Source organism: Microtus oregoni, unplaced genomic scaffold, assembly GCF_018167655.1.
Source record: "Microtus oregoni isolate MIOR12 unplaced genomic scaffold, Mior012 000014F_ref0000157, whole genome shotgun sequence".
Lineage (NCBI taxonomy): Eukaryota > Metazoa > Chordata > Mammalia > Rodentia > Cricetidae > Microtus > Microtus oregoni.
The window spans coordinates 11,644,322-11,671,639 of record NW_024543073.1 but is presented as its reverse complement, the minus strand read 5'-3'; the positions used below and the strand labels follow the sequence as shown (position 1 = coordinate 11,671,639).

General features: G+C 37.8%; 3 protein-coding genes across 7 annotated transcripts in view; 1 reads left to right on the top strand and 2 right to left on the bottom strand.

The window, feature by feature from the left end:
* The window catches only part of Trappc13 (trafficking protein particle complex subunit 13), a 32,440-nt gene extending 24,629 nt beyond the window's left edge, over positions 1-7,811 (bottom strand). For all 4 annotated transcript variants that reach the window (XM_041663166.1, XM_041663167.1, XM_041663168.1 and 1 more), the window contains exon 1: positions 7,673-7,811. In XM_041663166.1, the coding sequence (XP_041519100.1) occupies positions 7,673-7,718 (46 nt within the window). In that variant the 5' untranslated portion in view covers positions 7,719-7,811. The remainder of the gene's footprint in view (positions 1-7,672) is intronic.
* On the bottom strand, positions 2,242-7,806 carry Shld3 (shieldin complex subunit 3). The gene is made up of 2 exons (XM_041663172.1): positions 7,673-7,806; positions 2,242-3,402 (listed from the first exon to the last, which is right to left on the bottom strand). Exon 2 carries the CDS (start codon positions 3,296-3,298, stop codon positions 2,531-2,533), a length of 768 nt encoding a protein of 255 aa, XP_041519106.1. The 5' UTR covers positions 3,299-3,402; positions 7,673-7,806; the 3' UTR covers positions 2,242-2,530.
* A 526-nt stretch (positions 7,812-8,337) lies between the features above and the next one.
* Trim23 (tripartite motif containing 23) overlaps positions 8,338-27,318 on the top strand; it is a 29,080-nt gene continuing 10,099 nt past the window's right edge. Inside the window, exons 1-7 of one of the 2 annotated variants that reach the window (XM_041663213.1) lie at positions 8,338-8,470; positions 13,079-13,241; positions 17,462-17,583; positions 20,310-20,588; positions 21,127-21,309; positions 22,803-23,018; positions 26,339-26,473. In XM_041663213.1, coding sequence (XP_041519147.1) covers positions 8,390-8,470; positions 13,079-13,241; positions 17,462-17,583; positions 20,310-20,588; positions 21,127-21,309; positions 22,803-23,018; positions 26,339-26,473 — 1,179 coding nt within the window. In that variant the 5' untranslated portion in view covers positions 8,338-8,389. The remainder of the gene's footprint in view (positions 8,471-13,078; positions 13,242-17,461; positions 17,584-20,309; positions 20,589-21,126; positions 21,310-22,802; positions 23,019-26,338; positions 26,474-27,318) is intronic. The other variant, XM_041663214.1, reaches the window with a different exon arrangement.

The following is a 27,318-nucleotide window of genomic DNA, read 5'->3' as shown; positions in this document are numbered from 1 at the left end:
GAGAGATGGCTCAGTGGTTAAGAGCATTGCCTGCTCTTTCAAAGGTCCTGAGTTCAATTCCCAGCAACCACATGGTGGCTCACAACCATCTGTAAAGAAGTCTGGTGCCCTCTTCTGGCCTTCAGGCATACACACAGAATATTGTATACATAATAAATAATTATTAAAAAAATACCTGCTTAAAAAAAAAGTTGGGTGTGGTGGTGACATGTGGTGGTGCACAGCCTACTTTGACAAGGGAGAGAGAGAGAGAAAGAGAGAGAGAGAGAGAGAGAGAGAGAGAGAGAGAGAGAGACCCTATCTCCATAAAAGCAAAGCAAACAAAACAACAACCCAAGGAGGTGTTGGAGGTGCCTAGACTCCTCTGGCCTCTTCATGTGCACACAGACAAGAAACACTAACAGAGCAACTAAAGGGAGCACTAGTTATTGGATAGTAATTTTATACCCATGTTTGAATGTTAAAGTAAGTTATTGGTCAAAAATATCCATTTTAGTCTTTATAAAAAAAGACACAGGTGAGCTTTAGTTGGGAATCAAATATTCAGCGGGTCACATCAGATAGTATTGCCGTCTAGAGAGGAAACGTCAAAACACACCCTTCACCACAAATCTTAGCTGAGGCAGAGGTCTTGAACTAGTGAACTGGGCCTAGTGCAATTTGCATATCCATTTTGGTTGGCCAACATTATTGAAACTAGGTAGATTCCCCTTCAGATTCAATGTCTTTTCTGCATTTTACAGCCTCGCCTGTTTGGCTCTCAGAGGCATCCAAGACTGTAAACCCCAGATTAATTTGCCCTATTTTGTGAAGATTAAGTAAATCATTAACTGAGAACTCATTTTGAAAAAAAAAAAAACACATCTGTTATTTGTTAAGTTGGGAAATGAAGTTAGGTTTGTCTAAGACCACGTCAAAGTTAAAGCAAACAAATAAAAGCTTACAATTGGATGCCTCTGGAACCTTTCACTCTGATTTATTTATTTATTTATTTTCGGATTTTCGAGACAGGGTTTCTCAGTAGCTTTTGGTTCCTGTCCTGGAACTAGCTCTTGTAGACCAGGCTGGCCTTGAACTCACAAAGATCCGCCTCTGCCTCCGGAGTGCTGGGATTAAAGGCATGCGCCACCAACGCCCAGCTAAATTATTTTTAACATCTTCTTAAAGGCAGGTAGCTAATTAGGAAAAAAAAATATGATATGGCTGCCTCTTTCCTAGAGTGCTGACTGCATTTTTTCAAATACTCTCACTGATTTATCTTTCCATATGTATCTTTGTTTCCCTAGTATATTCTACATGTGACTAAGCAGTGGAATTTTGAAACAGTGGAATTACTTGCATATAGTATAGACATCGAATCAGAAGCAGAATCTCACTAGTCTCATAATTCTGGCCAAGCAAAATAAATATGCAATTGCACTTGGCCCAGTTCACTAGTTCATGACTTTGGCCTTTATGATTCCAGCTAATGGCAGATCACCTAGCCCCAGGGATCCACATATGGCACTAAGGTCAATTCCTAGAAGACCAGCCGGGGAGAGTGGTGGGCAAAAGCACACCAAACTTGATGACGTCAGCTCAAGTCCCAGGACCTACATGGTAAAAGGAGAAACCCAATCAATCCCTGCAAGCTGTCCTCTGACGTCAATATATGTACTGTGGTGTGTGCATTAACAAGCAAACGTGCAATAAATAAATGTAACTTAAAAATAAAATAAAAGCCTTCTAGATTATAACAGTGGGTCTAAGTTCTCATGCCTTGACAACCTCTTAAGACTCATCTAGATAGATGGGAAATACTTTTCTCCTTTGGATCACTATGCTATTTGAAGGAAAAAAAAAATCTATCTCTCAGTTTTTACTTTCATTGTTTTTCAGAGAAGTAGAAAGCAATTCATCCAGAGTAAGTCAGAAAAATTCAGATCTTCAGCATATGAAAACAAAGAAGCTCTTTTTAGCTCTTGGAATTAAAAACTGTTAATAGCCTCATTGTAACTTACATTTTTAGTTCTGTTATAAATACTTTAAAATAACAAAACTATCCAACTTTTAACCCTTAATTGGAAACCTTGTAATAAATTCTGAAAAATATAAAATCAGACATACTGTTTTAAGACTTAATCTTACACACACCCTGCATTATACTTAGGTGAGTTAAAAAAAAGCAAGAGACTTTAAGGATTCATTAAAATTCAATCCATTCATTTAAAATCAACCACTGGTGATAAAGATTAGAACACTTACTTTTAATTTTAGTACAGACAATAATTCATCACAGTTCACTTAAAAAAACACTAATGAACAGAATCTAGAATGTTTCTGACTTGATTGACAAGCCTTGGAATCATGTGACATTTATTTATATATTGAACAAAAACTGTCTACATATCAGACAACTATTTCTTCACATTATAAAGGAGCATGAAATTTTCAAAGTCACTAAAATTGCAGTGACAGTAAAAATAATTCATTTTATAATGTCAGTCCATATTCATTTCATTCAGAATATTTTTCTGATAACCAGAATTCATTACATACTAAAAATAACACCATATTTACGTACAAATAAATTAATCTTTCCAATAAGAGATAATCTTTCTTTAAGAAGGCCTCCTACATATTCGCAGTACATAATATCACAGAACACCCATATCTGGCCTAACTGTCTCTGGATGGTGGCATTACACGAGGGAAGTTCATTGTGCCGGATGAGGCGAGTGAGTTCTGTCCAAATGTCTTCCAGAGTCTGCTTGTTACAAACACTGTATTCTAATGTCCATCTTGCTCTATGAAGGGAGTGCAATTGCAATGTCTTTAAACTATTTCGCAGTTTCTTAGACAAAGGAAAACTCTTTTCTGGACAGTGTTTGCTGGCAAGTGAAACGCTCCAGGATCTCTTCTGGTGCCGCTTCCCGTTTCCTGAATTGCTACCTGGAGTTCCAGAATTAGTCTGCTCATGCAGCGCGCGTGACTGGAGCAGGTGCTGCGTTTCCACACTAGGATGGAACTCCAGAAGATCTACTGTGCAATCGTAGCTCTGAGATTTAACACTAGGTTCTGAAATGGCTAAGTACTGTTTTACACTCTCAGCAGCCTCTCTAGAAATGACTGGTGGTAGTCTTTTAGGCTTGAGCGGCAGTTTGGACCCATCTTGTGGAAACCAAGGAATAAATCTTGATAGCGGGTGGGTTGGAAAGTCTTGAATTGCCTTTTCTGCAATTTTTGCCAGTTGTGTGGGATCTTTTTCATATGGCCGATAATGTAGTATCACTTCCGTGGTCATTCTGCAGTAATCCATTAACTCTTAATGAAGAGGAAATTCCTTAGCCGAATTCTTCAGAGCTAGAATGTAATTTATTATTTATAAGACTGTCTTTCGGGTCAAATCAGAAGAAACAGGACCTAAAGTGGAAGTATTGCAAAGAATAAGATTTGGCAGGGACAGGAGGCAGGGAGGAGAAACCAAAATCCATTCCCCGTATGGTGTTTGTTAACAAAGTGCTATGGCAAATGTGAATATAATCACAATACTTGAAAACCCTTCTCACAACATTAAAGTGTCTGAATTAGATTCCAACGAAGATTATATCTAGCCTGAAAATACTGATAGTTAATATGTTTAACTAAGTAGATATAAAGGATTTTGAAATACTGTCATTAAAATGTTGATAATCATTGTCCCCAAACCATAAGAGGAACAAAAATTTGGTGATTCTTACCACATAATGTTATATTTAAAGTTGTGTGTGTGTGGTGGGGTGCTGGAGAGATGACTCAGTGGTTAAGAACACTAGCCGCTCTTCCATAGGACTCAGGTTCAATTCCCAGCACCCACATGATGGCGCATGACCATCTATAACTCCAGCTCGAGTATTTGACACCCTCCTCTGGCCTCCTTGGGCACTAAACAGACATGGTGCACAGACACAGATACATGTACAGACAAACATGTAGGAAAATATTCATATAAAGTCTTCTAAAAAACATTGTTTTTAAAAAAGAAAACTGTGACTTCAAAATTAAGAAAACTGAAATTACTACTTTATTTTTTTAAAAAAAAATTGTTTTGTTTTAGTTTGTTTGAGAAAGGGTTTCAAGAACTCTGGCTATCCTGAAACTTACCACCTAGACCAAGATCCACTTGCTTCTGCTCCCCTCTGCTGGGATTAAAAACATGCAACATCCTGCCCAGTTCAAAATTAGTAGCTTAAAAAAATGTATATAGGATAAAACTGATATCATTATACTCTAAAATTTTATAAATCCTACCAACACAAAGGTAGAATATTTACTCTCTTTCTCTATAATAAACATCGAAAACATGAAAATGGATTAACTTTGCAGGTCAATCCAGATAGGAAATGGAGGTATGACGAAGTTTTCCTGGTATAAAGGTGGTATCTCAGTAGCACTCAGGTGAGGTTTATGACTCCCGAAGCCAATGTATGGCTTCCTCACCGATGCCAAGGAAGGAGAACACAACACAGAAGTTCTCATGATGTCTGAAATTAAAGCAGCGACAGGAAGTTCCAGCAAAGAAGGCCTCGAGAATGGAGCCGGCCAGGATCTATCTGATCTACAAGTTGGGCTTAGTAAGGGGTCCAAAGCTGAGTATAATAGAGGCTCTTCTACACACACACACACACACACACAATCTTACATGAGAGAAGTAACCGATGCAGGCTCTTACACAGCCAGGGTAAGGGTAACTATGCCTCACATTCTTTTTTTTTTTTTTTTTTTTCGAGACAGGGTTTCTCTGTAGCTTTGGTGCCTGTCCCGGAACTAGCTCTTGTAGACCAGGCTGGCCTCGAACTCCCAGAGATCCGCCTGCCTCTGCCTCCCACGTGCTGGGATTAAAGGCGTGCGCCACCACCGCCCAGCCCCACATTCTTTAAGTAACTGATAATCATCACTTCTTGGCTTTTTTCGGCCACGATTAAGGATGATGGTGGCGCACGCCTTTAATCCCAGCACTCGGGAGGCAGAGGCAGGCGGATCTCTGTGAGTTCGAGACCAGCCTGGTCTACAGAGCTAGTTCCAGGACAGGCTCCAAAGCCACAGAGAAACCCTGTCTCGAAAAACCAAAAAAAAAAAAAAAGAAAAAAAAAGGATGAAGAATTAATGAGTTTATCTTTTTCTTCTTCCTTCTTTATATCTTTCATGGTAAGGTAGGGTATTGAGAATTCTTTTATTGTTGTCTGAACTTATTCAGTGAAACACACAAGAGACAGCAAATTTTGAGAGCTCTTTTTAGGTGAATCGCATTGCATTTTCATTCCAAGAATAACAAAGGGACTGGGGATGTAGTCACCCAGTGGAGTGCTTGCCTAACATGCACAAGGCCTGTGTTTCAATCCCAGCACCCCATAAAATGGAGTATATTGTACACATCTGGAATCTAGCATATGGGAGGTGGAGGCAGGAGGACCAGGAATGTAAGGTCATCCTCATTGACATTGTGAGTTGGAGGTCAACCTGTAACAGCTGTGACCCTGTCTCAAAATAGAGACAAGTGACGGCGAGAGTGAGAGAAGAGAGAGGGCTGAAGACACAAAGAGCAAAAAGGTATTATCCTAACATTTAACACAGAAGAGAACAAAGTTAAATGGCAGTTTAAACGGTATGCTTGAACAGTCAATATCAGTAAAACTAAACCCCGTGAAATTCTTTATTATCTAGCACAATGCAGACAAAACAGTATCAATGAGGTTTAGTATAAAGTTGATGTCCTGTTTGTCTGATTAAGTATTGTTTACTAGGCATTTTGTGTTTCTAAAAACAAAGAATAATAACAAATAAAACTCCCTATCTGTAGCACGAATAATAAAAACCCAGACATAGATATTGGGATTCAAACCGAAACCAGAAAAGCAATGCAGTCAAGTTACTAGAAGTCCTGACCTCTACCAAGGCTGGGTGAGCGCAGACCAAGCCTCTCTCCTCCCCTTTCTTACCTCTACCAAGGCTGGGTGAGCGAAGACCAAGCCTCTCTCCTCCCCTTTTCTATTCCCTCTAGTGTGGGCATTAAAGGGGTGTGACTCCCTAATACTGGGATTAAAGATGTGAGGCACCACCACCTGGAGATTGTGCACTGATCTTGTGTAGCCCAGGCTGGCCTTTAACTCACAGAGATCTATTTGCCTCTGCCTCCCAAATCCTAGGATTAAAGGTGTGCTACCACTGCCTAACCTCTAGTGGCTTAGCTTTGCCCTTCAGGTAGTCAAGCCTTATTTATTAAAACATAACCTGTCACTGGAGTTTTTAGTAGTGTCAAAATTGTGTGAAATCATACTTAACACCTAATATGACCGTTAATAGTGTCAGTTGCCAGGCAGTAGTGGCACACGCCTTTAATCCCAGCACTCTGTGAGTTCAAGGCCAGCCTGGTCTAAAGCTAGTTCGAGGACAGGCACCAAAGCTACAGAGAAATCTTGTCTTGAAAAACAAACAAACAAATAAACAAAAAACCCAAACAAACAAACAAACAAAAAAAGAATTGTGTCAGAGTTGGGTGAAATCACACTTAGCATCTAATATAACTGTTTTAAATTCATATAGAAGTCATCAGGCAACAGAGTATCTTAGAAATATGAAGCAGGCCTTTTCGAATTATTGCCTCGATCTCTTATTAGATATGTTTTCTTGGGAAAGTTGCTAGACCTTAAAAGATAAGTAATATCTAGTTGACACACTAGATATAAGATTGAGATAGTGAATATACAGTAAGATCCTTTTATACACATTTAATCTATTTAATCTAGATCATGTGGAAACCTACATGTCTCTTTGCTCTATTACCCAATGTTGCAATCTTTCTCAGTTCCACATTCAGAGGCAGTCCTGTTCACTGCAGCTATCGCCACATGATTGTGAGCTTCTAGAATGTAAGATGTGCAGATCACAGAGAAAGGGGGAGGACATGCAGTATACCAAAAGGGATGCCTTAAGGAAGGCGAGTGTAATTCAGTCTAGTTCAAATATCTTGTAAGGCACAGTTAACCTCATAACCATATATTCCAAAAGCAAGAAAGTGCAGTTGTGGTAGCAGAAAACAGAAAATAAAGTTGATAATATTTAAATAAAAGGTTTTCGATAACCAAATTTAAGGAATTCTGCCCTGCCAGCTTTTTTCTGTTCAAATTAAATCATTAAAATTACTCAAAACTGCCGCGTACAGAAAACTAAAGTTCATAAGAGAATCTGGATAAATTTCCCACAAATATGATACTACAGTGTGATGTAATTTGTAGTATATTCCAACAAATCTCAGCGGTATTAGATATAAATCCTTGGCATTATCACGCGATATTACTTACAGATAAGCGAAAACCCGGTAACTTTGTCCTGTCACATGAACGGATCAAAGAGTAATAAAAAATTGCTTTAAACGCCAGCTGAAATTTACTCTGGTTCACAGAGATCTCCCCAGCAAGGTCGAGGCATGAGCTTTTGGGGATAAAATCTGGTGTCTACGGTAGCACAGACCACAGTGGAATTTAGGATTGCATTTCAATCTAGAAGGCGTCCCTCAATACCTAGCAAGAGAAGAGCCCTTTCGTGTTTAATGATAAGGCTTACGTAGGAAATCTTTCAAATACTGAAGAGAGGGAAGGGGGGGGGGGTAAGAGGAAAAAAAAGAGTAAAGAGACTCAGGCTCATAACAGTTTACCTTTTAGAGCCAGCAGGTGCTCCTGTTTGGGAGGATTCACTTCCATCTTGACAGGCACTTCTGATCAGTGGCTCACCCGTGGGTCGGAAGGAAACTGGAAAGCACAAGTCCCGGAAGACCCGGCGTCAAAAGCACGCCCAACTTCTTTCTGCTCGTAATAAATTTTCTTTGCATTAAATCCGTTTCGGCCCCAGTGAAAATCTCTTTACGAAGACCATTCCTTCGCTCAGAATTACACAGGCTGACTTCAAAGAGCCACTTTTAGCTGACAATATACGGGCTTCCAAAACCGCGGGGTGGGGGTGGGGGAATACTCGAGTGGCATGCTGGGATTTGTAGTCTATTTTATTCAAATTTGGCAGAGTCGGGGGCGGGGATTAGCTGATTCCTTCAGTCTGACTCGTTTCAGTTCTGGGAGAAAAAAATCATTACAGGAGCGGCACTTTCACCCTAAAATTTTATGAATGCCCTATCCGTTCTTTTTATTTTCTCTCTTCCCTCCATTTTTCGCAGGCATCTTCATGAAAAACAAAGCGTCCACGCGCAAGCCGTACAGCCAATGACTGAGAAAAGAGGACAGGCCGGAGGAGGCGGAGCTGCGCCACGCCTGTATTGCGCACGCGTGCCGGCGGCTCGCGCTGAGGCTTCTGGGTAGGTCGCTCAACCCCGCCTCTCAGTTAAAGGCTCTGCTGCTGCTGTGGCGCTGCTCCTTCCAGGATGGCTGCCCTAGCTGTAAACAAACCCGGAGCCGGAGTAGACAGTGGGCGGCAGGGCAGCCGGGGGACGGCGGTAGTGAAGGTGAGGGAACTCGCGTGCTCCGTTCTCCACCTGCGGCCTCTCTTCGCTTCGCCCTGGAGACCTGGTGGCGACTGTCCGGCCCAGGCTTGGCCGGGCGGGATGCGCGGCCTCTGGAACCCGACCCCGGTGGGCGTTACAAGCCCTACCTGCCCCGCCGCGGCCCTTGCCCCGCTGGCCTGAAGTTGCATGGTCTTCTAGCTCAGGTGTCCACGTCGTCCGTGGGGCTGTCTGTGAAAAGCACCGCGTGGGCCTGTGGAAGTTGACCTGGCTTGGTCTTTCCCCTGCTCTTCTGTTTTCTAGTGAAACCTCCGCAGGCTCGAGTTGGCGGAGATACATTAATCAGCCTTTACAGTAGACAAGTTTCTATGGTCGGTGTTTCAGCTTGCTATTATCGACCCGAAAGGTAGACGTTAATTCGCATTTTACATGGAAGGAACCCTAGGCTTAGGTTAATACAGCAAGTGGTGAGGGCCCAGCGTTTGCTAGTTGTCTGTAAAAGTCTGCTTTTCAACATTGCTTTGTTGCTATAATCATTCACGTACTTTGTGTTGTTTTTTGAGAGAGAGTTTCTCAGTAACTGTGCAGCCAGCCCTGGAACTCACTCTGTAGACCAGGCTGGCTTCGAACTCACCGAGATCCGCCTGCCTCAACCTCCGGAGTGCTAGGATTAAAGGCGTGCCCACCCCCGCTGGGTTACACTTATATTTTTGAGACGCCCTTTGCCTTTGAATAGAACAGTGTGAAAACCTGCGAAAAGTCTCCAACCGCAGCATAGTTGGGGTTTGACAGTAGCTTGGAAGATTCTGCCATATACTTACAAAATGCCTTTACTAAAGTACTTTTTACTTTAGAAGGACTTAGTATTTAGTACTTTTTTCTTTAGAAGAAGGACGTGAAGCTCGTTTTCCCATCTGCTGTAACGTAGATCTGAAAAGAGTGAGTAGCTCAGGGAGTAACTTTGAAGATGATCTGTAACCGTTCTGAGTGTGCTGACATCAGTGCAGTTTTTAAATTCCCTGAAGTGATTTTAATGTACACTTGAATTGATAACAGTGAACCAAGTCCAGTTGCACATTCTTTTAACTATTAAATGGTAGCTATCTTTTTTTAAAGACAGGTCTTTTTTTTTGAGAAATTTATGCTAATAATTTATTAGTGATCTTTTTTATTGGTTGTTGATTCAGTTAACTTTGTATATTGAATTGAATTCAAATTACTATGATGGATATAAAGATCTGAAATGTAGAGGAGTCCTCATTATTAGACATATTTTATTTTGAGATATAATCATTTGAACTATGCTTTTGCCAAATGGAGAATACCAGAATATTTTGTGCATTTAAAGTTTTTTCCATGATTGCAATAAATATCGTGCCATCTATTCTCCTGAGCACGTTCTTTTCACCCTACTCATACAGTGTTCTGTGTATATACGTAAGAACTTTAATGGTCTGCAGTTATAGCGTGAATGCACTATAATTTACCTTTCAATTTAGTATTTTTATATATATATATGTTTACTTTGTTTTCATTTCTTTAATGATATAAATGGTGATTTAAGGAGTATCACCTTGATCTTGTCACATGTGGGCTGGGGATTTGCCTGACTGTGCAGAAGTCTGAGATCCCTGGCAGTAGAGACAACAATCTCACCAAGGGTGAAGGTAGTTCAGAGCAGAGTCCTTAAACTGCTGAATTGCTTCCATGGATGCTGTGGTTACTCAGTAACTTTTTTCCTATCAGTTAGTGAAATTGTTTTCCTGCATTTCCTCCAACTGCTTGCATTTCATTAATACAAAACATTAACAACTTTTTTGATAAAGTTTCTTGGTGTAGTTTTTCTTTGCACTTTAATGAGTTAGATTGAACTCTTAATATTTAGTTCTTTATTTAGCTTAATATAATTTATTTCCTTTTTTCTGAAACTATATTTGTTTCTTTTGAACTATACCAGTATTCAAGGCAAATAAGAATTACCAGTTTAATTACAGTAAAAGATAATTTGCATCTCAATTTTTTTAAAATATTTATTTATTATGTATACAACATTCTGTCTGTGTGTATGCCTGCAGGCCAGAAGAGGGCACCAGACCCCACTACAGATGGTTGTGAGTCACCATGTGGTTGCTGGGAATTGAACTCAGGACCTTTGGAAGAGCAGGCAATGCTCTTAACCTCTGAGCCATCTCTCCAGCCCCCTGCATCTCTATTTTTAAAAAGATTTATTTATTTGTGTGTAATAAATACATAGTATAAGGGTGTTTTGTCTGCATGTACATCTGCACACCAGAAGAGAGCATCGGATCCTAAGGGACTATGGTTACAGGTGGTTGAGAGCCACCATTAGATGCTGGGAATTGAACTTAGGACCTCTAGAAGAGCAGCCAGTGCTCTTAACCACTAAGCCATCTCTCCAATCCTGCATCTCAATTTTTCAGTCTAAATGTATTGGAGAATCAAGTTTAAAATTGTAAAGTGTCTAATGAGATTTCTACTCTTAACTTTTCTATTTTTAATTTGTCTTATGTGTGCTTGGTGGTGGACTGAATTACTTAAAAATTTTTTTTATTACATTAGATTTTATTTACCTAAGCACTTAGGTGCTTGCTATTTGGTGCGTACTGTTCTGTGCTCTTGTTCTAAGAGGGAAAGACAGGTTAGTCAGTGAAAGTATTGAAGTCTTTGAGTCAGACAGGTGGGTAGATATTCAGAGTCCGAGGATAATGTAGTTGTTTCAATTAGAGTGATAGGAGGGTAGACCAAGGTTAATGAAAAGAAAAACTTTAAAAAGATAACCAGAAGGCAAATGTTTAGTTGTTCCCTCAGCATTAATTAGAATAAAGCAAGAGTCAAGAAACACTGACCTGTCTGGGGACACACTTGGACCTTAGGGCTCTGCAGGGTATGGCAGGGAAGTAAGAGTACAGGACCAGACTAGTGTCCTGATTGGTAGACAATGGAATAATTAATTCATTGTGAATATTTTAAAAAAGTAATTAAAATGAAAACAACACAATAGTTAGTGTAAAAGCACTGAAAATATTATGATAATTACAGTTTATGATTGTTTATAAAATCCTAACCAAGGACCTGAGAGTCAGAGTGAGCCAAGTCTCACAGGTTTTTTTTTTTTTTTGACTGCTTTTTGGTAAGTTGTATACCTGTACTTATAACTAGATAGATAAATATTTTCCCAGTAAGAGCTACTTATTAATAAAGAATTAATAAAGAAATTGAAATTTAATTTTCAGCTAATTTGGGTTTTGCATTATTTTGTGAAGTCTAGAAGATACTTAACTATTTCTTGGAGACTTTCCTGTAAGTTCTTTATAGTTTAGAAAATTGTCACCCCAATACATGGTTTAGATGTTGTTTTTGTTTTTTTGTTTTTAAATTAGTGGTGTATTAGCTGAACATAGTGGTACATCCTGTAATCCTAGCATTTGGGAGGCAGAGGCAGGAGGATCATTGTATTTTTGAGGCCATCTTGGACTGAGTTCCATCCAGGGCTGTTCAGTGAAATGTCATCTTTCTTTGAAATAAAACAGGGTTTAGAGAGATGACTAATCAATTGAGGACACTGACTGCTCTTTTGGAGGATCCAGAATTAATTCTTAGCACCAACATGATGGATCACAACCATCTGTAACTGGTTCCAAAGAATCCGATACTCTCTTCTAACTTCTGTGGGCACTGCTCCAATATGGTGCACGGACAGACTTGCAGGCAAATTTTTGTGTGTGTGTGTGCTTTGACAAATAAAGCTTGCCTAAAGAACAGAGTGCAGAGGCCAGGCATTGGTGACACACACCTTCAATCCCAGGACTCAGGAGACAGAGGCAGACTGAGTTCAAGTCCACCCTGGGCTATTCGAAATTCATCTAGTCTATATGAGAAACAGAGCTCTCACCAAGGTGGTCTCAGCACATGGGATTCCATGCCTTCAATCTCAGCACTAGGGAGGTGGAGACAGGAGTGATATGGTTGGTCAGAGATCTTTAACTTCCTAATATCTGACTCCAGGTTTTACTTATTAAGATAAGTTAGAATTCCTGCTACATCCATGCACGAACATACATCTCAAAACATTTTTTAAAAAAGGAAAGAAAAGCAAAATGAAATGATTGTTGATTGAGGATGTCAATAGAACTACAAATTGTTACTATTCAGTTTTCAGAAGATTAGATTATGTTAATTATGTTAATTTGCAACATAAGAGTGTTTCAAAAAGGTTTCACTTTGGCAATTTTTCTCTAATGGAAATGAATAAAATGTGAACTAAGGTTTTATAACTTAGTTTTTTTTTTTCCCATGGAGGAATAAAGTAACAAAGTTGATTCAGTATACTGGGACAGTTCTTTTAAAATCAAAAATAGACTGGCAAGATGGCTCAGAGGTTAAGAGCACTGGCTGCTCTTCCAGAGGTCAGGAGTTCAATTCCCAGCAACCACATGGTGGCTGACACCCATCCAAAATGTGATCTGGTGCCCTCTACTGGTGTGCAGGCACACATACAGGGAGAATGCTGTTAATGTAATAAATACAATCTAAATTATTACAATATTGTTTCAATACTGTTTATAGACACATTTCTGTTTCCAATACTAGGTTCTGGAGTGTGGGGTTTGTGAAGATGTCTTCTCTTTGCAAGGAGATAAAGTCCCTCGCCTCCTTCTTTGTGGCCATACAGTCTGTCATGACTGTCTTACTCGGTTGCCTCTACATGGAAGAGCAATCCGTTGCCCGTTTGATCGACAAGTAACAGACCTCGGTAGGAAAATCATTTGTATGAATTTAAAGTAGAAATTTATTCACGTAACACAAGCTACACAGGAAACAGTTTCTTTACACTTGGCTTTTTAGATTAGTTCCAGCAGCTTTCAGAATTCGAGTTTCTATAAGGTCAGTGGGATTCTCACTGTTTTCTAGACCACTCTTAATTACCAATGGAAATCTGAGGTGGTTATATTTATATTCAGTACATAGTGCTAAGAGCTTTAAGAAGTATCAGAAATATATGCTACCCTTAGTCAAAGAAATGAGAATACTGTATTCATCACAGATTAAATCCTTTGCCTAAAGCCATGAATTCATTAACTGTTTTATTTAAAAATGAATGAGCCGGTAGTCAAAATATATATATTAAGTCACTTGAGTCTCAACATACTTTCTTTTTTTTAAATTTTGTTTTGAGACAGGGTTTCTCTCTGTGTAGCCCTGGCTATCCTGGAACTTGCTTTGTAGACCAGACTGGCCTTGAATTTAGAGATTTGCCTACTTTTAGCTTCCCAGTCCTGGGATTAAAGGTGTGTGCCATGATGCCAGCGAGGTCCTTGTATACTTCTAAAACTACTTCAGAATCAGTGTTCACAGATTTTAAAACTTAAAATTTTTACATCTTTGTGTGTGCATGCACTGTGTGTGTGTGTGTGTGTGTGTGTGTGTGTGTGTTTCCAAATCACGTGATCAGGCTTGGCAGCAAGTGCCTTTATCCAAGGATCTATCTCACTGGCTAAGATCTAGAAGGTAAAACATTAGCATGTGAAAAATTATTTTACAGTTTAATATAAGTTCATAATTTACTCTGTAATATAAAAGAATTTTCTCCAAAATAGTTTGTTAGGCTGATTTTTTTTCCTGGTCTTTAGCACTGCTGAAGACCAGGACTGGTGGAAGGAGGGAACTGACTTCTGCAGGTTATCTCTGACCTCCACACTTGTGCTGTGGCACCCTTCTATAATGTGTGTACACACATCCACACAAAATATCATGCATGTAATAAAAGATGAATGTAGTCATGATATATGTTAAAATTTAAATAATTTATTCACCTATAAAAGGAAGCAAGGGTGCCTCTATTTTTAGGCTTTAAATGCTAAGAAACATGGCTTTAACATGCCTTTTAAGGTTTTGGCTGTCTGTCATATAAATAAATATTATTACTACTCGCCAATAAACTAGTGTAAGACACTAGTAACATCATGATAGATAACATTAACCTACTATAAACTTTAAGATAACAGTGGTGGAAGAGAAGTCTCTGTTTTAAGGTTCATTTAGTTGACTTTTTATTTTGTAAGACACAGTATCATTATCATTTCTTCATACAACTAGATGTGTAGAAATGGTAACATTTTACAAATGTAGGGCTAGAACCTTTTTCTACTGTTTGGAAGAGCCCTCTACTTTCTCTGTAATAACACAGTGTGGGGATTGTTACTCTGGTGTTAAAAACAGAAGTTTATGACAGGGAGCAATTAGTCACATCTGAGGTTGAAATCAACTCCTTTCATACCAACATTAGCAATGCCAACTCTGTCTTGAATAAAGATTGTAATGACTATAACTTGGGTACATTTAACTGTGATTCGTCTGTATGATTACTAGCTTCCAGATTTTTAAAGGTCTCTTTATATTTGTACCATAGAAATAATATATATGTGTATATATACATACATACACACTATACATACAAGTATATACTATATATGGTACTATATATATATACACATTATATATTGCAAAATTTTGAGAAAAATATTAATGATCATTTGTAATTCCTCCTTCTAGAAGAAAACTGCTTTTATTGTTGTTTACCAGTTCCTAATCTGAGTTCTTCTTTGGTCCAATAAGTTGTTACATCTGATGAGCAATACTAATGGCTTTCCTCTTTCTGTCCCTGTGGTAAATTCTACTTCCCTACCCTCTAACAATTAGGAATGACTGGGGTTTCCATTTAACTCTCGAAATGTGAGCAGGATTAAAGTGTCAGCTGTCAACTTCAGGTGAAAGTTTTTAAGAGGAGATTGATGATGATTTGAAGTAAATCTTTTCTGCAACATTGAGGTGGTTCATTCTCAGTACATCTCAGCACATATAAACCTGAAGAATTTGCAGGAACAACAAAAATCTGTGTTGTTTTAAATAAACCAGCAAGAGTATAAAATTTTCTTATAGTTATGAAATTGTTAGGTACTCCTGAGAGTTTGTGTGTTCCTTACATAATGACTAAATTTTAGGGAAATTTTTCAGGCAGTATTTTTAAATGGTTGATTTGAATACTTAAATGCTCATATAAATGAAGTAGATTGACCTCAGTTTGTAAAATACATGGGACAAATGGAAACAAGGAATAAGCCTCGAAGAGGGACAGGAAAGCTGAGGAAGGCATGCTTTCGTGATCTGTGTAGTGGCAACTGAGAAAAGAGGCTACTGAAGCCAAAGTGGAGGATAAAGATAGCCTAGTTTTAAGAAACCAGAAAATGTTTTTGGGTTTGTTTCTAAAGAAGAAGATGACAAACAGGAAAGCAGCCTGGTACACCATGTCACTATTATCTTCTTACATTTTTATTTTATTAACAAACACTTACTAGATGGCAGTAATAGCAGACAGCATTTGTCTGTGGAAACTCCCCAGATCCTAACTGCTGAATGAGGTGACTGTTACTTGTAGGCTCTAAAGCAGTGGGTGTTTGCACGTGTGTGTATGAATATGCAGTGTTCTTATGGGCTCCGCTTGGGGGAAAGGAGCTGTCTGTCCTCATGTAACCCTTTCTGGAGGCTAGTCTCAGAGGGCTCATTCTCTTGCTTTGTTGTGAGCCTCTATGAGGTGTCCTTTTTAATTTAAAATTATTTTTATTTTATGTATATGGCTATTTTATTTGCATCTGTCTATCATTTGATGCCTGCGGAAGCCTCAACAGGTTAGGTTCCTCAGAACTGGAGTTACAGACGGTTGTATACCACTGTGTGGGTATTCGAAATCATATCTGGATCCTGTGTAAAAAGCAGTCAATGCTTTTATCCATTGAGCAATCTCACCAGCCCCCACTATGAGGAATTTATGTAATCATTGGCTGTCAAGGTTTAAAAGAAAGGCCGGGAGTCTTTAGCTCTTCTAGTTGCAGTTACTTAGACATGAATTTTTATGTCCATTGTATATTTTATACAGTAATTTATAAATGTGAATTGTAGCTTATTTTTGTGGTCATGAAATAAATTTAATTTATTATAAACAGCTATTCCTGTCCTCTGACGTGTGTGTGTGTGTGTGTGTGTGTGTGTGTGTGTGTTGAGCCCAGGGCCGTATACATGCTAAGTACATTCTCTGCCATTGAGCTAAACTCCTTTCCCCTATAATATCTTTAAAAAGAAATAGAGTAAAACACAGCAGTATATTGCACACTATTATAAAAGTTTGTCAAGTTTTTTTTTAAAAAAAATCTACGCATGTTTTTGTGTATTGTATTCATACTTGTGTGTTTATATGTGTGTTTGTGCATACGTATCTGCCTATATGTGGATGACCAAGGTTGATGTCGAGAATCTTTGGGAATTGTCCAGTATTGCTAGTCTTGCTACTGTTTGATCCAGAGATTCCCTGTCTTTATAAGTGAGCCACCATCCCCACCTGCATTCTGTGCCTTTGCAGCAGCACAACTCCCCGTACTCCTGACAGCAGGCGCTGCAGTCAGTGAGCTAGCTCCCCAGTCCCTACTGTGTGAAACATTATTTTTCCTGCTGTAGATGTTAGCTTGGATCATGATATAAAATGCATTTCTTAATGTATGTAGCTATAAAAATATTTGAAAAATGATGAAATACTTATTGTTTATATAGTAAAAGTGAACAAAAAAAGATTTGTAATGTATGTATCTACTTGTGCTGAGGGGTCTTTGGTAATATTAACAAGCACTTGGCAACTTCTAGGCAGAACTAATGACTGAACTGTGTGTTAGAAATACTCTTATTGCGCATGGTGGTGCACACCTTTAGCTCCAAACTTCCAGAGGCAGAGGCAGTCAGATCTTTGTGAGTTCAAGGCTAGCCTGGTCTATAGAACGAGTTCCAGAATGACCAGATCTACATAGTGAAACCCTGTCTTGGAGAAAAAATAAAAATACAAAACCAAGAAATTACTCTTAAAGTATGAGGTAAATTTATTAAAATTCCAATTTGTTACATTTACTTTTGTTTTCATGTTTTTCCTAGGAGATTCAGGTGTTTGGGGACTGAAAAAAAACTTTGCTTTACTGGAACTTTTAGAGCGTTTGCAGAATGGGCATATTGGTCAGTATGGATCTGCTGAGGAAGCCATTGGGATATCTGGAGAGGTACTGATGGGACTAATTGAAATATTTATTGTAAGATGAATTTTTTTATCCTAAAATATTTTCCAATATTAGCACAATATTACCTTGTTTGCTTTATCTTTGAGTTTTTAGAAACACAGCTTGTTACTACATTACAGTTCCCAAGTTAGTACTGTCCTCAAAAGTAAAACAAACTGAAATTTGTTGAAGTTCTGTGTCTAATCTTCTTTGAGTAAATTCTTTCCTTATCATAATTCAGTTATTTCTAAGGAAAGCTTTAAGATAGAAAATTTTCAGAGAATGAGAGAAATGTTTAATTTATATTAGGATAAAAATGCAAAGCAAAACCTCAATAGCAGCCGGGCGATGGTGGCGCACGCCTTTAATCCCAGCACTCGGGAGGCAGAGCCAGGTGGATCTCTGTGAGTTCGAGACCAGCCTGGTCTACAGAGCTAGTTCCAGGACAGGCTCCAAAGCCACAGAGAAACCCTGTCTCGAAAAAGCAAAAAAAAAAAAAAAAAAAAAAAAAAAACTCAATAGCAAAATACAAGAAAAGATAGACCAACTTTATGAGAGGCCTTTCAGTTTAGATGTGAACCAATTTAAATGTAACAATGGAATCCGAGGCGCTTGCTAATATTAAATATTTTCAAAACAATATGTTTTATGCACATTATCCTGACAGGCAAATGCCTGGTAAATATTTCCAAAACAATCCATTAATAATGTAAAAACACATTATTAGCATTTCAAGAGTTGTCTGCATAGCTTACTTAACAAATGATAGATTTCTGTATAGAAGGATATTTGCATTAAATAACTGTGAGTGGTGTTAGTTATGGACTTCAAAAACTGCATATTTGGTTCAAGAGGAAAAAACCCAATAGATTGATTGCAGCTTCCCTTTGACTTTCTTTCTATTAAAATGAATTAGAAAAATAATTTTCTAATTGAAGTGCTCTCATTTATAAAACTATTACAGTTTTTTCATATGTTATATCTTTTACCTTTATTTTAAAAACATGAGAATATTATATACTGTTGACCTTATAAATCATTTGTAAGGCCTAGAAAATAGAAGGCATGAATATATTATGATACAAATACATATTTTCAATATTGCAAAATAAATAGTTTCAATGTTTGGGTCATTTTTAAATTTAATTTGACAGTAAATGGTATCATTTGTCTACTACTTAGTTTTTATTTCTGGAAAAATACACTAAATGTCTCCTTTGTTACTTACAGCCTTTTAATATCATACAGAAGTTTTCAAAGCCCTTTTCATTATCTGAAAGGTTATTTTTATACACTTCCAGTGCATTTTTTTTTAAATATTTATTATGTATACAATAGTCTGTCTGTCTGTATGCCTGCAGGCCAGAAGGGGGCACCAGACCCCATTACAGATGGTTGTGAGCCACCATGTGGTTGCTGGGAATTGAACTCAGGACCTTTGGAAGAGCAGGCAATGCTCTTAACCTCTGAGCCATCTCTCCAGCCCTCCAGTGCATTTTTATAAAGATTTGGTATGGTTCTATGCAGAATACTTACTTACCATGGATGAATTCCTGTATTTGAGCCCCAGGACCACAAACAGACATAAGAAATGCTTTTTGATACTTAAAAAACTGGAAGTAATATTTAGCAGTTGATAATACTTCTAAATATGTGGTTTTCACTCTTGATTGTAATCTATTCCCCTGCAGAGCTGTTGGAAAGTACTTGTGTATATTTGAAAAAAAAATACACGCACATACACACACAATTCAGCTCACAAAAATTTTTTGAGATCAGAATTTTCCATTTTGAGCCAAGGGTGTCTTTTGTTTTTGAAGTTTCCACAGTTAATTCCATACCTTAGTATGAGATTATTTATACAGCATAGTGATGATTTTTCTCTTTATACCTTCTTATAACAGGTAACTAAAGCAGTGGGAATTTAAGTCTTTCTAAGAAATTAGTAATGTTTTCGTGGTTCTATTTCTTGTTAAAATTGGATGGAAGAGATCTTTGCACTAACTGAGTCTATGAGATGTTTTTGTATGTAGCTCTATGGCATAGCATCTGCCTGGCATTTATAAGGTTCTGGTTCAATTCTTGGCACTCGGGGGAAAGATACTATTTATGAGAATAAATTTTTTTTTGCCCCAGAATCATAACCCATGTTGATAATTAGTCTCAGAGATAGCTTCTTACTTTTCTGGAAAAAAAAAGTATTTTTTAGATAGGTAGGTAACACATGGCCTTTATACCACGTATGCCATTGATTTATGTACTGGGTGTAGCAGACTAAACCAATATTGAGTTTTAGCATAGTTTAGCATAGTTTAGCATAGTTTAGCATAGTTTAGCTGAACTTTGTTTGGTTAAGGAAATCCTTGTGACCAACTAAGTTGTACTTAGCTGACTAGTTCTTAAGCTGCAGCTGGTTGTTTTCTGTTTCTTCCTTCTGTTCTGTAATGTGTTTGGTTGTATCACAGATTAAAGTTTCCAGAACTTCTTCTGGCTCTAGAAGCCACTTATTTTGAGCCACCATTTTGCTTTGCTTACTTTGGTTTTCTTTTGTTTAATTCCTTAGTTCTTTGTTTCTATTTGGAATGATTGACTTAAGAAATTTCTTTTTTTGATCATCATATATGAGCCTGGTAAAGTTAAATAGAAAAGATTGTGGGGTTTTTTAGTTCAAAATTTGTCATGTTTTATGAGTGGTTTCAGTTTTAAGGTATTAATTTTTTGTTTATCAGAGCATCATACGGTGTGATGAAGATGAAGCTCACGTTGCATCTGTATATTGCACTGTGTGTGCAACTCACTTGTGCTCAGAGTGTTCTCAAGTTACTCATTCTACAAAGACATTAGCAAAGCATAGGCGAGTGCCTCTAGCTGATAAACCTCATGAGAAAACCATGTGCTCCCAGCACCAGGTGCATGCCATTGAGTTTGTTTGCTTGGAAGAAGGTTGTCAAACTAGCCCACTCATGTGCTGTGTCTGCAAAGAGTATGGAAAGCACCAAGGTCACAAGGTATGAACTTAATTCAGTTGGATGACTAACTATTTTACCAGCCTACCATTTGCTTTCGTTGACCTGTTTATTTATATGTATTCAGAACTGATGAAAGTAAAGAGATTAATGAGTTGGTCTCTAGCATGGAAAAATAATTGAGGATTTTAGTTTCTGAATAGTATCATTTCAGAGTGACTTGATGATTATTTCAAACATGAGACAAAAAGTCTCATTTGTGTGCATGTTCTTATAATACTGTACTTCTTTGATAATATTTATATCTATTGATAACTCATATAATTTTGGGCGATCTCTTGGTTTCTTGTAAAACAGTACATGTACTTTCAACTTCTGATTTATTTCTTCATAGTATAGTTCTCTTAAGAAGGAGTGAAAATAAATTAGTATTTTTTTTTTGTCTTCTAATGTTGTACATTACAAAAACCTCTTGTGGCTGATGTTCATTTATATTAAAAGAGACTTAAGTAGTTTTTGTAAATCAGTAGACATCACTCACCACTATGAATTCTTCCCTGTAATTGTATTGTATTTTTAGCATTCAGTACTGGAACCAGAAGCTAACCAGATCCGAGCCTCAATTTTAGATATGGCTCACTGCATACGGACCTTCACTGAAGAAATCTCAGATTATTCCAGGAAACTAGTTGGAATTGTTCAGCACATTGAAGGAGGAGAACAAATAGTGGAAGATGGAATTGGAATGGCTCACACAGAACATGTATGTATTCTTTTCTAACCTTTTTGTCTTTTTAACCTCTTCTCTTTTTTGCACCTTCTAATAATTATTGCACAATTACAGTGTGCTAGCACTGTACTGGATGGTGAACATAAAGTTTTGAAAATGTTTTGGCTTCATGGAATTTATTTTCTGTCCTATAAGAGAGTTTCAGATTTGATAATTATTTTTTGTTGTGGGAAGGAAGTACAGTATACTTGGTAGTACATAAGATGTATAACACTTCATATAGTTCGTGGAAGGCTTCCTAGAAGTGATGTTTAAACTGAGATTTGAAGGAATTCAGAAAGAAGAGTGGGTCAGGTGTAAGTTATCCCACGAAGGGAAGAATGCACATAAGTGATTGTAAGTTAAGGGCTGGAGGATTAATTGTAGGTTCTTAAAGAAATTCACTTTGTTTGGAGCTCTGTGTTGGGTTGGAGAAGAAGAAAAATTGAGGGATTAAAGACTAAATCATTCCATAATCTAATAGTTGTGCTGAGGAATTTAGAACTTCAGGTTAAGAGCAATATGAGCCATTAAACTATTGACATAGGAATGAAATAATTACATTTACATTAAGAATGTTACTGTTAAATATAGAAGTGGGTTGGAAGAACAGTAGCTCTGAAAGCAGGAAGATCTATTAAGGCACTGTTGGAATCATCTAGTTTAGATATGTTTGTGTCCTGTAATACTGGAGTAGCAATAAAAAGAGCATGAATTTGAGATTCTAAAGAATAGTTAACTTGGCAATTAGTTGTCAATAGTGATTGGTGGGTAGTTTGGTCAAGAAGTTAAGAGAAGTTAGAAGACTGTTTACCATAATCAGGTGGGAAATTATATTGTGTGGATCAGTTTGCTGGAGGTGGTGGCAGTAAAGCCTGACTAAATTCCATAACTATATTGGAGTCAGCAGAATTTGCCAAGTCTGGTTATGGAATATGAAAGAGACGTCCATCTCTCTCCCTTTCCTCTCTCCCTCCCTCTTCCTTCCTCCTTTCTTTGCTTTCTTCATTTTTTTTAATTCTTTAAACTACTCTCTGGATCTCTCTCTCTGAAGATTTATTTATTTACTATGCATACAATGTTCTGCTTGCATGTGTCCCTTCAGGCCAGAATTTGGCACCAGATCTTATTACAGATGGTTGTGAGCCACCATGTGGTTTCCAGGAATTGAACTCAGGATCTCTGAAAGAACAATCAGTGCTCTTAACCACTGAGCCATTTCTCCAGACCCTTTTCTTCACATTTTTTTAAAACTTCAATCACCTGATGAAGTTTCTATTTACTGAAATTAGGTTTGGAGATGGGTAAACTGGAGATTAGGTTCCAATTTGTTTCAGGTATAATTTATTAACAGTTAAACTTCAAAGTTCATACATAGTTACAGGAAAAGGTGTAATGGACAGATTAAAATCTCTAAGGGCGAAGATGATATTTAAATTCTGGTATTTAAGGTTTTAATTGTTTAAATTTTACTTTTGTCTTCATAGGTCCCAGGTACTGCAGAGAATGCCCGATCATGTGTCCGAGCTTATTTTTCTGATTTACATGAAACTCTTTGTCGTCAAGAAGAAATGGCTCTAAGTGTTGTTGATGCCCATGTGAGAGAAAAGCTCATTTGGCTCAGGCAGCAACAAGAGGATATGACTATTCTCTTGTCTCAGGTTTCAACAGCCTGTCTCCATTGCGAAAAGACTTTACAGCAGGTAGGTAATTCAAATGTAGTTAGGCTATACTTTTAATGTTAAGTATACAGTTAATCAGAGATACGCTTTACTCTTTCATTTCTTTAGTGACTGGGTTTGACTGCATGTGTTAACATTACTCTTAGGATATGGTCTCTAACTTCAAATTGTTTCACTTAACCATATTAGTGTCTTCCTATTCATAAAACCTTGTCATAAAAGGTTCCTGTCATAAAACCTTCGATTCTAGATCCCTGTAATGTCATTTTTTTTCAACCATGCCAAGCCCATTTGCCTTGCCTTTCTTTATCATACATATTCTGTCTTTTGATGTATTCTTTTCTTTCAGTGAAGATCTTCCTTCTTTAAGTTGTAACTCAGATGTTACTCTTGGAAGCTTTAATCCATCACTCAGTTTGCAGATGATTTCCTTTTTTTAAAATAAGTGGGATTCAAGGTTGTTTGAGCAAAAATGTCACAAGTGGGAGGTATAGGGGTAATTATTGCCCTAGGAGTTTTTGAAAAGCTATAGCCTATCTTATCTTTACTGATGTGCTAATTTCAAACGGTAGTTTGCAACTTTTACCAGTGTTGAGATTTTTCTCTTACATGTCTCATTATACTTAGAGTGTGACCAGCCTACGAGCTCATTATTAGTTTTGTTTGCTGTTGAGTTCTTATATTGACTTGTAAAAGTTGATGCATGTCTTAGCTTGTTCTTTGTTGCTATGTAAAATGCTGACAGAAACCATCTTGGGGCAGGAAGGGTTTATTTGTCTTACAGGTAACAGTCCCATCAATGAGGGAAACCAAGGTAGGAAGGTGCAGACAGGAATTGAAGCAGACACTGTGGAGGAATGCTTCTTAATGGGTTGCTCTCCTTGGCTTGTTCAGCTACCTTTCTTATATAGCCCAAACCTACCTGCCCAGTGGTGGCACCACCCACTGTGGACTGGGCCCTCCAATGTGAGGTAGCAATCAAGAAAATGCCCCATGGACATGCCCATGGGCCAAGCCAATGGAAGCAATTCTTCAGTTGAGGTCTCCCTTTTCTATTTATATCAAGTTCATGACCAAAATTTCTATGATAATGTACATGCCATTTATAGTGTCTTTTAATTCTTGTCTTACTCTTCTAAAATCTACTATTGATACTGGAGCTAGAACTATGTAAGTATCTGTATTATCTCCTAGCTTCATCTTGGGCACTTTTAATAGAGAGCAAGAGAGGGAAGCTGGAAGGTAGGTTACTCTTGACTTGGTGTTCCTGTGACTATCAGCCCTCCTAGAAGGATATGGAATTTTTGAAAAATTTGTGGGGTCTTTCTTACAGGTTTCTTACATTTCCATGGGCACTGCACACATGTGATACATAGACAAATATGCAGGCAAAACACTTATGCACATATAATTTTCTTTTTCATTTTCCCCCACTTCAGTATTTGTTATTTAATTCTTGGTCATGTTGATGCTAAGTTCTAGATGTGAAGTTATTAACAGATGTATACAAATAAAAATTGAAAATTCAAAAAAGTTTATATAGCTGGGTGTGTTGATACATTCCTTTGTCCTAGCACTAGTGAAGCATAGTCAGGTTGATTTCTGTGAGTTAAGTCTGGCCTAGTCTACAAAGTGAATTCTAGACCAGCTAGAGCTATACAGTGAGACCCTGCCTTAAAAGTATTAACAGAAGAGTTTATGTATGTATGTTGCATGTGTGCACATACACCTGTATTGTGAAAGTATGTATGTCCAGATGTACATACACATAAAGGCAAAGGATGCTCTCAAGTGTTCTGAGGAGTGTGGTATACCTCCTGTTACATATGGTCTTCCTGAACCTTAGGGATCCTCCTCTCTATGACTCCTGAAAATTATTTACAACACCCATACTTTCAGTTTTGAATGAGTGAAGTGTCTATCAAGCCAAATTAAAGAATAAATAGTAAGTGATAGATGATAGATAGGCGATGGATGATAGATTTATATAAAAAGATAGGTGAGAGAGAGAGAGAAAGGAAGGGAGAGAGGGAGGGAGGGAGAGGGAGAGAAAGGAAAACATCAGATTGGGTGCTCAAAGCATCCAGTAGAAACTGGCTGGGCAAACGTCTCTAAGGCAACCAGCTAGAGTCTCTGGCAGAGCAGATTGTCCCCTCAGATGACATTTTCAGAAAAAAATAACAGTAGAAACATAGCATAGTCAAACTGGGAATTTATCATATTTAGCAGAAACTGATTAGGGAAGTCCCATTAAGACAGCCAGCTGGAGTTCTTGATGGACTTCCAGGCAGAGCAGGGCCTTGGGCGAGGCTTCCAAATAAAAGAACAAATAGCCACAGGTAGAGATAACATTATCAAAACAAGTGCTAACAATATCCAACAGAAATCAGCTGGAGAAGTTGAGGGAGCCAGCTGGAGTTCCCAGTTGAGCTTTCCATGGACGAACTTTCTGTGGCAGGACTTCATACTTCTCTTTCTGACTGTAGGCACTTTTATGTCGTGGGATAAACTAACAATAGTAACATGTTTGAAATGATTTATCTTGTAGCTGTTTCTAAGGACATGATGTGTGCTGCCTAGTTTTATGTCAAGTTGACACAGCCTAGAGTGATTTTGGAAGAGGGAATGGCAATTGACGAAATGTCCCTATTTGATTGACTGCTGGGCAACCTTGTAGTGATTGGTGGTCCTGGGTGCTAAAGAAAACAGATGGAACAAGTCATGGAGAGCAAGCCAGTAAAGCAGGACTTCTCTATGGCCTCTTCATCCGTTCTTGCTTCCAGGCTCCTGCCCTATTTGAGTTCCTGCCCTGACTTCCCTTGGGAATGAACTGTGATATGAAACTGTAAGCTGAAATGAACTCTCCCTAAGTTTCTTTTGATTATGTTGTTTTATCTTAGCAATAGAAACCTAAGAGATGATGTTTTTACTCTTGATCTCATTTGCTGTCCTCTTTCTTGTCATGGAGTTAAGGTGCCATCCCATAACCAGACAAGGAGTTTTGAGGACACTTAACATAAGCAGACTTGGCTTTGAAGTTCCTGAGCCAGCTTCTCAGTGAGCTCAAACAACACAAGTTTACGAATGTAGTGTACCTTACCCCTCTTCAGCACTGCAAGCAAGTACCACTGTACCTGGCTTTTTACATAGGTGCTGGGTGGGGATTGAATTCAAAGTTCTCATGCTTGTGAGGCAAGCCCTTCACCAACTGAACTGTGGCTCCTTAGCTTCTAAAATTTACTTTTTATACTGTAATGTTAAATGGTCTTTATTGAAAGTTGATGAAGTCTCCATTTTTAAAAATGGAAAAACTTTATGGAAAATAACATCTTGTTTTCTAGGATGATTGCAGAGTTGTCTTGGCAAAACAAGAAATTACAAGATTGTTAGAAACACTGCAGAAACAGCAGCAGCAGTTTACAGAAGTTGCAGATCACATTCAGTTGGATGCCAGTATCCCAGTCACTTTTACAAAGGTGATGTACTGTACTTGTTTTTACCTATGCTTCCTACAGCTTGTAAGTAAGTAGCATGAAATGTAAATCAACTTAAAGAGAACACTAGGAAATTCATGAGTTGTAAAATTTCAATGAAAACTTTAATCAGTGGGAAATAGAAACAAGTGAGATTTAATCTCTGTTATTTTCCAGTTTAAATGGAACTGTACCCAAAACATTTAGTAATTTTACATTTTTAATACTTATTATCAGTTATCCAGCTAATATTCAGATTTCTCAGTTTTTTCCAAAGTAACAATAATTTTTTTTTGAGGCAGTGTCACATAGCAGGTGGCCTTGAATTTTCTGTGTAGCTGAGGTTAGTCTGAACCTCCTTTCTTTACTCCCCAGTTGATGGTATTATGGGTATGCACCATCATGCTTGACTTCCAGTCAAATTTTTAATTGTTTTTGTTTTGAGAGAGAGAGAGAGAGAGAGAGAGAGAGAGACAGACAGACACCAAAGAAGACCCATATGGGGTTGAAGTATTTGTTTGTTTTTATAATGGGTTGTGTTTGAACTCTATCTTGTTTGCTATTTTTAGCAACAGTTAAAATTATTTTTTTCTATAATTATTCAAAATGTTTACATAGTTGAAAGTCAAATCTGCAGTGTACAATTCATTCAGTAAAGACTTCTACCCCTGTCCCCTAACTCATTTCACTCTGTTCACTATACAAAACCATTTAGAGTTTTTCTTAGTTTTACTCCTCAAAATTATAGAAAAATTTTTATGTACTTTCGCCACTTTTAAAAGTGGAATGCCTTTCTTTTCTTCAAGTGTGCACCCTAAAATCACCCCATAACAAGATATATGACTGTT